The 12,648-nt window shown below is 42.3% G+C and overlaps 1 protein-coding gene across 1 annotated transcript in view; it reads right to left on the bottom strand.

Moving 5' to 3' along the window:
- Positions 1 to 8,552, bottom strand: part of STX18 (syntaxin 18) — a 61,280-nt gene extending 52,728 nt beyond the window's left edge. The window contains exon 1 of the mRNA XM_041490245.1: positions 8,241 to 8,552. Coding sequence (XP_041346179.1) covers positions 8,241 to 8,405 — 165 coding nt within the window. The 5' untranslated portion in view covers positions 8,406 to 8,552. The remainder of the gene's footprint in view (positions 1 to 8,240) is intronic.
- Between the last annotated feature and the right edge of the window lie 4,096 nt (positions 8,553 to 12,648).

The following is a 12,648-nucleotide window of genomic DNA, read 5'->3' as shown; positions in this document are numbered from 1 at the left end:
ACCACAATCAGGAAAGAGTTCATAGTTACCAGTTGCAGGATACAACAATTCCTCCAACTCCAAGCCAAGAAAGAACCTCCCACAACCAGCCTGGAAGGAGGTGAGGTGAGGACGAAGACAACATTCTCAAAATGGGAACTGCAGTGTTAGATACTTTTGGACTCCTCAGCACCACATGAGGTCCAGTTAGTCAAAACAAAATTAACAGGCAGCTAAGGAAAGTTGTCTCCCAAGCCAACTTTCAATCCTGCTGTTCTGTTAAATTCAAAAAATAATTCCCATGGAGTTGAGAATGTACTTTAAAACAAACAAACAAAGCAGGGGGAAACAATGACAGACATTTGCACAGACATTTCCCAAAATGTAGGAGTTCATAACTTTTCCCCAAGGCCAGCCAATACCCTCCTCACTGTTTTTGAAGTGACTTTTGCTAAAACCAGAAGCATCACATGGGGAACATTAGTGATTTGGCATTTAGTCCTAATGTACTGAACAAGGTCAGCATTTCATTCTTCTCCAAGTTTTTTTTTCCCCCCAACTTTTATTCTGCCATTTCCTTAACCAGCTCTTTATATGTTTCTCATCTACTAATTAAAATTATCGTCTTTCCCTTCCGTCTCTCAGACTAAACTTCTCTAACAAGGATGAAGGAAATGAGAAGTAAAACCAATAAATGCTCATAATAAAAAACTAACATTAACTGTAATTTGCACAGGGGAAGAGATAAATCTGAGATATTAGGCAGCAGTACACTGTAACACCCTATTAGAAAAAGTACAATTTAAAATTATATTTTCTGCCTACAACATGGGGGAGGGAAACCCATGTGCATGTAAATAAATACAAAATGCAACATCATCAGTGAACTTTGGGGGAAAGAGCGACTGTTCGTTAACTGCTCATGAGAGAAGAAGGAATTAATCCTAATGACCTCAGCAATGGGCCCAATTTAATAGAACTTATCTCTCATTAAAAGTTAAGTGAACTGAAATCACTCACTGTCCAAAATTTGGCACAGTCATACATTTCTAATAAAGACTCTAATTTGGCTACACCACAAACAGTATATATTTCCCCTGCCTTCAAATATTCTCTCATGGGAGTTATTCTTATGTAATCAGTAGAGTTAAAAAATCTTATTAAATAGCCTTATGAAATCAGGTTATAATTTTTTAGTTGGAGTATAAAACCAAAACCATTAAAGCACACAACTAGCCATTTTTTGGCCATTTCCCTCATAGCACTGGTAAGTATCAGTTACTCAATTACAGCAGAAGCAGTTCACTACATGACCATGCAGTCTTTGGTGCTCTGCCTGCGTTAGCCCACAATGCTACCACTCTTGATATGGAAGTTTTAAGGATTAAGTCCTTTTCAGTTCTGTTTTAGACCTGGAGAATACATGTCCTATCTCATAAAAGTTAATACAGCAAACTGACTATTTCATTATTTTGGATATTTCCCAGTCTTTTGAAAAGGTCATATATAACCTGACTCATTCTGGAGTCACCAACCTGAACTTGACTCACAACCAGCATCATAATAATTACAGTATATGCCAATAAAACATTTAATATTTGGCATTTTTATTTTTCTACACCTTTCACTTTTAGAACAGGGATGGTGTTACTCCCAGCACCAGTACACTGGTACCTGCCACTCACTGAAGTTATGATCTATCCGAAACCAGTAGGCAGTGGAAAAGCCTGTGGACCTCCCAGTCTGAAAATCAACCTTTTCCTTATCATATTAGAATTGTGTTAGCACAAGGAATCCTCTGAAATCTAGATCTCTAGATTTGATCTACTAATATTTTTCAAACTTTCTATTTGTAAACACCTAGAAATTTTCCAGTGAGTCTTGTCTTTCTCTACTAGCACTGTGTACGTTACACAATTTCTGTGGCTCAATTTTATCCTTGGTACCTCTTCAAACAATCCTGAACACTCTGAAAGGGATCAGAAAGTATATATATTTAAAACCACTCCCTTTTAGTTGTCCTATGTCAGCAATTACATCATGCTATTCAAGGTGGTCCTTTATAGTCAGTTTGGGGGACCTGCTCCTGGTTTGGGCATTCCCCATGCCTTTTTTAGGCTTTATTTAATGCAGTGACAGTGGCAATGAATAAACCACAACTCCATATACAAACACTCCTACCTTCTTCTGTCCTAGGGGAATGCTCTAAATACCAGTCTGTACAAAGATGTGCAGGAATATCTCAAATCTGGCACCAAGAACAAAAAACCAGCTCTCCATCTCTTCTGATAGCACTGCTATTTTAAATTATCCCATAGGTTGCATTCCAAAATATGAAATAAGTTAAGACTTTCACAGGTACATATGAATAGCTGTTTTACATATAAAAAGTAAAATAAATTTATAAAGTCACCCTTGCCCTATGTGCAGCCAAAGAAATGTACTACAGAAGTGAAATGGCCTTGTAATTAAAAGGTTTGCTTAAAATTTATATTCAATGTCATTTGTTCTGGCTTTCACAAGAACTAGTTTTGGAGACAAGTTTTATGTGGGGATTTTTCCTCCTCATTACACATTTGTACAGAGCAGCTGAACATAATTTTTGTGTGAGTATTGGCCTATTGTACCATTCTTTTTTTTTTGAAGAATCAGTTAATCATCCTACAGAATCCATACGCAGAACTTATATGAATAACAGATGTTGAAGCCTCATGAATCTGGCATCCTTATGTGCTCAACAGCTTCAAACATGGACATTTGATCATTCTGAAATTTTGCACTTAAAGATTTAGAAGCATTTAACCTTTAAAATTTTCCATTCTCACAGATATTTATTCAGATATGCCTGATATTGTTTTTGAATAATTTTTGTTCCAACTCTCCAGTTTTTAGCTTTTCACAAAACCTTAAATAAGATGATTTCCCAAAGCAAAACAAATTTTATTCAAGACTGCAATTAAATCCACCATGAAATCCTGCTTGATTGTTCATTTATATTTATTTCTGTTTATCGGCTGTATCAGCCTTGATTCCATTTCACAAACACATATTGAACAGTCAGCAATCATAAAAAGTTCTTGTTCCTTCTATATTTTCAAATATCTAAGAAGTATATTTGACGATGATGATATTCCCAATTGCTCTTATGTGCCATAAAAAAGTAAAAGGGAAGGCCTTTAGGAGTCACATTTCCTAATACTGTCCTAAAACAGCAGCTCAAATGCCAAATACTTTGCAAAACAGACAATGTTTTAAAACATCCAAACAACAGACTTAAGGCATTGTAAAGCAGTGAACCAGTATCACATAAACTGGGGCTCTGAACTGCTTATGTTTGTCACTGGGCACTTACTGCCAGCCCATTTTTTTTACTTAAATACTTCTGCTCTTATCTTTAAAATTCTTCAATCATTTAGCTGAATCCCAAACCTGACACCATACCAAGGAACAAATGTATTGGATTTGTGTGGCAAAGTTTTGGTAGTGGTGGGCTACAGGAGTGGTTTCTGTGAGAAGCTGTCAGAATCTTCCCCCATGTTCAGCAGAGGCAACGCCAGCTGGCTCCAGGGCAGACACGCCCTTGGCAAGGATGAGCCCAGCAGCAACAGTGGCTGTTCCTCTGGGATAAGCGAGTTAAGAAACGGGTGAAAAGGTGCTACTGCACAGCGGCAACTGCAGCAGGAGAGAGGAAAAACATGTGAGCGGAACAGCCCTGCAGACACCAAGGTTGGCGCACAAGGAGGGGCAGGAGGTGCATCAGGTGCCTGAGCAGAGGTTCCCCTGCAGCCCCTGGTGCAAACCATGGCAAAGGCAGCTGTGTCCCTGCAGCACATGGAGACTCCATGGCGGAGTAGGTGGATGCCCACAGGCAGCTGTGACCCCATGGGAAGTTTGCACAGCCTCCTGGCAGGACCTGTGGAGAGAGAAGCCCACACTGGAGCAGTTTTGCTGGCAGGACCCCAGGAGGGATCCACACTGGAGTAACTCACAGAGGACTGTCTCCTGTGGAAGACACCCTCTCTGGATTAGGGGAACAGTGTGAGCAGTCCTCCCTTGTAGAGGAAGGAGCAGCAGAGACAACGTGTGAGGAACTGACCTCAGCCTCCACTCCTTGTCCCTCTGTGCCACAGGTGGGAAGGAAGTAAAGACCTGAGAGTGAACCTCAGCCTAGGAAGATGGGAGGAGTGGGGGAAAACATATTAAGATTTTGGTTTATTTCTTATTATCCTCCTCTGATTTGATTGGTAATAAACTCATTTTCCCCAACTCAAGTTGGTGCTGTCCATGACCCAATTGCTGAGAGATCACTCCCTGTCCTTACCTCGACCCATGAGCCTTTCATTCTATTCCCTCTCTCCTGCCCAGATGAGGAGGGCAGTGATAGAGCAGCTTTGTTGGGTACCTGGCATCCAGTCAGGATCAAACTGCTACAACTACATAAGCCTATATAAAAGTATGAAGAAATGCAAACTTTAGTAACCCTGGACTGCATTTTAAACAGCCATGTCACCATAAAGTCTAAGAGAAAGAAAATGTTTTGTTTTCATTCACTAAAAAGCACTAACATACACAAAAATTCTAAGTCTTTTATAAACTGCAAGTAATGGAAAGTCTATCACTGTAACTGTAGCTTTCCTGCAGCTACAAGATCCTGATGATCCTTAACAATAATTTCTTACCTGGTCCTAGACATTATTCAGATGGTGAAGAGATTGAGAGGTGTCAAAAACTTCCACCATAAAAAAATGTAAGTCACATTACATATCAGACAACTCAATGGTTGTACAATGACAGCTCACAGACCAAAAAATCCCCAAACTAAAACAGTGATGGGTCAATGCCGGGACAAAGAAAATCCTTTCAACAGCTCAGAGCCGTAACAGTCATCTTTGTTTATATGAATGGAACTATTTTATCACAGTTTAATAACATCACCAACACCAGTTATAGATGAGCTCATAACATACTTGTGTTAACAACTTAGTCTGAAATACAAAAACCTTCATCAGCTCCCCAGAGACTGCAGCAACACAGTATACCTAAGCATAAAATAGCCAGCTTCAAAAAAATACAAATTAATATAGAATGCTGAAATATTTTCTTGTGATTAACACAAAACACCAAGAGCACACATCTCTGAACTAGCTTCTCCACACAGTACCGATTCAAGTCAAAATTCTTATATTCTACATTCTCTGTACCTCCTTCAATCTACCTAAAAAATCATGTTAAGTTTGAGAATGTAAAATAGGAATTTATAACTTTATCTCCTGGGTGCAATGAACCTTTACCATAAATACAGAAGCTGTGTAGGATTACTGGTTACAATTTTGTGAACTTCTCCTCCAAACACCAAGTACCTCCAATCTTCCCTCAAACATCACTTAGAGACCGTATACAAAGAAGTCAAAACCCAAAGAAGTTTCCACAGTCCTTGGATCCTACAGCAAAAGTCACAGTCCTCAAGGGCAGAAAGGAGAAAGAGAACACTCAATGTATGATTGTTATATCACTTAATACAGTTCAGAAAAGTGCTCAAACACCTTAATTGTATGATACAAAAACCTCTGTGCGTTGGGCTAGAGAGACCTCTGATCCTACAGCTGAATGCCTGCCCAGTCCCACACTCCAGCTGTGAGACTGGCTGCTACTCCTGGCGCTTGGAGCACAAGCAGCATCAGCACAGCTCCACCTGCAAAACGCTATGCAAACCCACACAATATAATGCTGAAAGGAGTAGTTCTCTGTGTAAACTCTATTATTTCACTACTTCCACATTTGCATGTCAGATGGAGAACTTGCACTGAGGACTTTGGGCTTCTTTAGTTTGGAGAAAAGGAGGCTGAGGAGAAACCTCATTGCTCTACATTTTCCTGAGGAGAGGACATGAAGAAGGAAGTGCCAATCTCTTCCCTTTGGTATCCAGGGTCAGGATGACTGGGAATAGTTCAAAGCTGCACAGGGGAGGCTTAGACTGGACATTAGGAAGCATTTTATAATGAGTAGGTGGTTAAACATCAGAAGAGGCTTCCCAGGGAGGTGGTTGGTGCCCCAAGCCTGTCAGTGTTCAAGGGGCATTTGGACAATTCCCTTAATAACTTCCTTAACTTTTGCTCAGCCCTGAGGAGTCAGGCAGTTGGAGTAGATGATGGCTGTAGGTCCTTCCCAACTGAAATATTCTATTCTGCAACCAAGTACAGCATAAAGAAAGTGGTGACTAAATGTAGCTTATTCAGGGTCTTTACTATTATCCTATATGGATTCTGACCAGTGTTGATCATTAAAACTTTTATAGACAATGCTAGTTAAATATTTTATACCTTCCTCAGATTAAAAAATAAACAAAAATCCTCTACAGTGACAGGAATTCACCAGCTTTTGGAAAGCTTTTAAAAAGTAAATATGTTAAAGAATTAGTGCATCTGTCAAAGATTCCATTTCCAAGACAAGGTGCATAGTCTTGGTTGAAGCAGTTAAACTTTTAATCAAAAGGCTATAATAAAATATTTGAAAAAGGGTTTGACACATACATGATTAAACTGAACTGTATTTGGCTGAAACAAACAGATAAAATCATCATTTATTTTACTATAAATCTTATTCTTCTAGCTGCAGTTTCAATGTTTTATTTACACATTAAAATGATGTTTTGTGGTCTGGTGGGCTGTTGGCTCATTGTCTCAAAGGTACAGGCGTTAGAGAGCAAGGCCAGTCCACCTTGCTCCTTCTCACTGACCAGCTGCCAACAGGCACCCTGTGTTCACACAGCAACACACTGCAGCTTTTGCTTCTTCTCCAAAGTCACGTTTATACAAGTACCGTTAATTAAAACCATTGTCCCCCTCAGACGGTTCAGCTCATCCCCCTTGGCACTAGCTGTTTACTTCACCTGATGCTCTTACAAATTAAACAAGACATTTTCTCCACACCTTTGTCCTTCTTTCTGTTGTCTGGACAGTGCACTGAGGAAACTCAGAAAGGGTGAGGAGTTCAGAGAAAAAACTGGGATCATCAGGAAACAGCATTTGTGAACAGGGCTAAGCCAAAGAACCAGGGCAGAAAAAAAAGGACACGGCTATAGCATGCTATCACTGCACAGGACCACAGCAGGGCAAGGAGAAGATGGAGGTGAGGGTAGGCTTGCGTATGAATAGAACTTTAAAAAACAAAACCAAACTTGGGAATAGGCAAAAGCAAAGAAGCCCTGGTAGGAGGAAGAGAAGGGGCAGCAAAGACTAGAAGGGAGGAAGAGGTTGCATGAACCTAGTCTGAGACTGTAAATACTTTGAAATACAGACACAGAAACTGAGAAGGGGGAATCAAAATGCAGACAGAGAAAATATTAGTGGCAATGGGGCAAAAGGCTTGTTCAGAGGGAAAAAAACCAAATCTGTGGCTATAAGAGTATCAAGAATGGATACCTAAAAACCTCAGATTTCCTTGTGCTTCCTCTGCTACTATAAACCACTTGTGCATTTCTCATTTAGTCCCAAACTTGCCAAGCCATTCTGTAAGTCTGTCTCCTCAGAGCTCCTTAGTTTTCCAACATGCAGTCCCAGTGCTTTATCAAAGACATGTTATTCAAACCCTGCCTTTGACTCAGAATGGAGGAAAACCATATGCAACAAAATTGTTTTTACAGAACGACTATGGACTGAGGACTGCTGTTAATGCCGATCATCCTTAACTTTTCAGTGCTTGTCTTTGCAAGTCTTAAAACGTTCCGATGACCTTTGTACGTGTAATCTGCCTAGTGCTGGCACTTAACTGCCCACGGCGTGACAGCGGAAGCAACCACGCCAAAGGCAGCGCGTAGGGAGCAGCGCTGCGAGCGCAGACGGACGCATGTGCTATGGCAGCGCTCTGTTACGTGGCAGCCGGCAGGAGGAATCAGCCGTGCGCACGCAGGCACGGCCGGAGAGGCGGCGGATCCGCACGGACACAACCGCAGCCCCGGCAGCAGGGCCCGCGGCCCGCAGAGCCCCCGGGAGAAGCCGCGCCGCGGGGAACGCGGGCGACAGGCGGGCTCGGAGCCGGCCACGGCCGCGCCGGGCCCCGGCTCTCACGCCGCGCTCCCAGCCCACACCCGTGTGGGAATGTGCTGCCCCGGGGCTCTTTGCGGCCAACTCCGGGGCCTGCTCGCTCTCCCCGGGGAGCGCTGGACGCTCCGAGGCGGCGGTGAGGGCCGGGCTGCCCGCCCGGGAGGAGCCGCTGCCGGCGGCCCCGGCTGCCCCTCGCCCTCCCCCTGGGGCTGCACTCACCACCTCCCGCGCCCTGCTGGTGAAGTCGCTTTTGGAACGGGCGGTGCCCCGCTTGAGCAGCTCGTCCCTGGCGCTGTCCCCCGTCGCCGCCACCCCCAGCGCCTTGTTGCGGGTCTTCACGGTCTTCACGCTGGCCTTGAAGAGCAGGGTGATGTCCACCGCCATGGCGGCCGCCGGTGCCGCCGCACGCCCTTCCCCGCGCAACGCGGCCCCGCGCGGCGCGTTCCGGCTGAGGGGCGGGGAGGCCGCGGCGGCGCGGGAGCGGCTCCGGCCGCGCCGGGCTGGGGCTGCCCGGGATAACAGCGCCCTGCCAGGAACGGGAGGGAACGGGATGGGACGGGAGCCGTGTCCCGGCACAGCCTGCACGTGTAAACAGCGCTACGTAAACGCTGTGCGGAAAATAGAACATGTACGGTGTAAGGACCCCGCTCTAGGGCGTCTTGCCAGGTGTAGCCAAGCAGTGCTGGTGCAAGGCAGGTTAATTAGAGTTGATTAATACATATTAACGAGATCTGCGCTGCGATCTGGGGCAGGCGCTGGTGTGAGGCTTCCCTAGGCAATGCCATCAGGTGTGATCAGACTCTGCTCTCTTCTCCGTGGTGACAGCGACAGGACCCGAGGCAATGGCCTGAAGTTGTCTCGGGGAGGTTTAGGTGGGATGTTAGAAAATGTTCTTTTCCCAGAGATGGATACTGGCACAGGCTCCCCAGGGAAGCAGCCACAGCTCAAAGCCTGACAGAGTTCAAGGGGAGTTTGGACACTGCTCTCAGGCACACGAGGTGACTCTGGGATGTCCTGTGCGGCACCAGGACTTGGACACGATGATCCTTGTGGGTCCCTTCCAACACGATATTCTGTGTTTCTGTGATTCCATGTATATCGCATGACCACTTATCCCTGTGTAGACAGAGCTCCCTTGTCACACCTGGAGTGTGCAGCGATGGTTTCCTCTGCAGAAGAGAAAGCTGACTTCCCAGGTCCCCCCATCTGCTGCTGTCCTGCATGGGACAGTGTCACATCAGTACCTGCAAGATGTATCACAATGCTTGTAATCTGATTCCAGAATAAACTGTGAAATAGCCTTTGTTATAGATGCAAATTTATTATAGTGTTCTGTGCAGTGGCCTAGCCACGTGAGATTACGTGGCACAGTGGAGAAAGCTTTTGACCAAATAACTAGTGGTGGTGTTTATATAAATGTGCTTATGCATACATATGTGCCACCCAATGCTGGGAGCCAGCAGACACCATGTAGTTTTTAACTGTCCTTTCATTGACCAGAAGCACATTCATTCCCTCACACAGTCTCCAAAGAACACAATTTCAAAATCCTACCTCACCCCAGCAGACTGAAACTTAATCAACCAGAACTATTTTTCCTATCTACTCCAGGGTATCAGGCTTTCTTCTCATGTTGATTACTACTCTGCTTTCAGTTCAGTTCCCATCAATTCAGCCTTAGCTGTATATTAGTGGTTCCCTCACAGTTATATTGTAATTAGCATTCATTCATACTTTGTTATTATTGTTCTATTTTAAATTGTGTTTTTATTGTGGTACAGATACATATTTCTAATTAAAGGAATAAACTGTTTTAGGTCTCTGTCCTCGGTGCTGGATTTTCCGCGAGAATATATTTAAGGCATTAAATAAGTGGACAATGAAGGAGATTAAAGATGTCATTCCAGGAATGCCAGCAGTGCTTGATTGAACCCTGAGCCAAATGCTTTCTCTTTCAAGATTAAGAAATTCAGTATAATGATACTTCAGCCAAGGACATGTTTAATAAGCTATGTGAAACACACACATAGTAAATCAGATCCTTTCAGGTATGTTCCCAATATTGATGGATTTTCTTTTCCTTGCGTTACCAAAACCTGAGCAGTCACATTTAATAAACTTTCAGGAATGACTTGATCATGCTGACATCCTTAGTCTTATACTCCTTGAAGACACATCTGAGGCATGTTCATGAATGCTACCTTTAAGGTAATTTTCATGTGCTGTGGTTCTGCCATCCTTATCATAATTAATAACTCATTCCACATGCACATTCTTTCACAGGCACTTGCACAGGTCAGTTTTTGTCAGTAGAAATAAGAAGGACACCTCTTGGCCCATGGTAGTATGCTGCTGAAAGTGTAGGTGGTAGCACTAACCTGTGGTTTTGTGCACATTCAACTATATGGTTTGTTCCAATATTTAATGAAGCAAAGATTTACACTCCCTTAAAGTATTTTCATTTAAGTGGCCATTGGATAAGAATCTACAGAGTTTTTCCATTAGAGTGCTGCTTTTTTTTACATTTAAACTGTAGAAATATGGAAGCTATTTTGACATTTTGAACTTCACCTTCCCTTCCTACTTTTAGAAAAAAAACAGTGCGTAGGTGATAGTGTCAAGTAATAGTTTAATTATTTTCTAATGAGATTTAGATTCTTTTAAATAGCTGGAATACTCTATAGATATTTTGACCAAAAAAAAAGGAATCTACAGTTCATTAAAGCAGAGTAAATTTTAACAGACATGCTATATTTTACCTCCTAATTTTGCAAAGGTTTATACACATATTAAACTACTTTGAATACTCCCACTGAGGTCAGTGGAACCTCACAAGGCACACACATAACTCTTTTACTGGATCAGGATCTTAGCTGGAAATTCTTTGGGAACAAGATCATGTCTTTATTTCTACTTTTACTTATTTATTTGTGCTTTATGCATGTGACCGGTAGTTACTGAAAAACACCCTGAAACAGTAATAGTAATATTACACAACCAATTTTGAACCTCAACAGTCTTAAAACTTCAATTCCAGCCCAAGGAAATTAAACAGAGACACATTTTAGAAGAAACAGAATATTAAAATTCCATATAGCTGATCTCATCTGTCAGAAATAGACTGAACAGTTAATCTGGCAAAAGAAAAAGTTAAAGTACCTTTTTAATGTGAAAGACGATTGCTCAAATGGTCTAACTCATTAGGTATATAATACCCAGGGCCTCTGCTGTAGAGATAGATAGCTTTGGAGATTACAACTGCTTTAAAATCAGTTGCTAAGAACTGGTGCCCAGAGCTTTCATTTGAACTTGATCCGAGCTTCCTGTACACAGTAACTGCATCTCCTCAGTAGTCATTTGCACTTCCACAGCCACCTTCTTTTAAAAGCTTAGAGCTTACTTTGGAGCAGATATGTTTCAATAGTACATGCTGGAGCTTCCTGTAATTGCTAAAAACACTCACCTTGAAATTTAAGATTTTAAGGTTGGAGTGAAATTCCAAAAACACACACAAAGCACTACAGTCCCACCACAAGCAATGCAGGTGAATTGGTGAGACCACATGCACTGTGCACTCTGTTGTGTCCTAGCAGGAGCATGTCTGGAAGAGAAGAAATTAGGACATTGCAAACTACAACAGTTTTGTGTTCAGTGTGAGGACAGCAAACTGATCATCAGGTCTTGGTATACCTACCTGCTTAATAGGCAGTCCTAGGAAAATCTGCCAGAGAAAAGTTTATGTTTCCCTGTGATAATCAATGTGCCCATAAAGAGGGGCTGGTAGGGCTGTCTCAGAGACAGGTAACTCCTCAAATTGTAATTTCCTTTGGTGTGAAAGACAAACAAGAGGGGAAAAAACTCCTGAACTTCCTCCCAATGTTACAAAGGTCCTAATTTGGCACAGGCAATAGAAAGCTACATGTGGTCCATTTTATACATTTTTTATTTTTTCTGGCATAAACCCAGTAGCTTTCTTTATGTGATGGCAGTGTTGCAAACTGAAGTGAATGTCAAGAGGAAGGCAGTTTGCTCATAGTGCACATTTGTAACCAAAACAAATCAGAAAGGGAGAAACTCCATTGATGACAATTTGAAGCCAGTAGTGCGCATACTTACTGGCTTACAATCAAAGTAAATACAACTTTGTGGATGTGCAGAGAAATCTTCTTCAGTGTTTAAAAGTGAGGCTAGTAGACAGTACAACCTGTACAAGGAAAGTATGGTCACTTCATTAAAACAAAGTTTTGTGGAAAGAATGGATATGAACTGCAACTTGTGTTGTCTGTGGTCACAAATATTGGCTGCTAGAAACCAGTTCAACTGGCAGGAGAGTGATCTTCCATTGATAGTTTGTTAACAAGATGCAAAAGTGGTGGTAGGGTGGCCCTTACAAAAGGATGGGTAAAAAAAAATGCAAAAAGGGTAGAAAAATTAAAATGTAGAAAGAACCTATTTAAAGAATTATTGTAAAGGAGAAGAGGGGGAAAAATGGAAAGAGCGTCTCTGAAGTTTACAGACAATGATAGGAGGAAGTTATGAGATCTTGACCATTTATTTTCAATTTTCTCATAAGAAACTCAAATCCTGCACTGTACATAACAAACCATCCAACATGACAGCTGGACGG

Source organism: Pyrgilauda ruficollis, unplaced genomic scaffold (genome assembly GCF_017590135.1).
Source record: "Pyrgilauda ruficollis isolate IOZ18807 unplaced genomic scaffold, ASM1759013v1 scaffold1, whole genome shotgun sequence".
Classification (NCBI taxonomy): Eukaryota; Metazoa; Chordata; class Aves; order Passeriformes; family Passeridae; genus Pyrgilauda; species Pyrgilauda ruficollis.
This window is presented reverse-complemented; position numbering and strand designations above follow the sequence as displayed.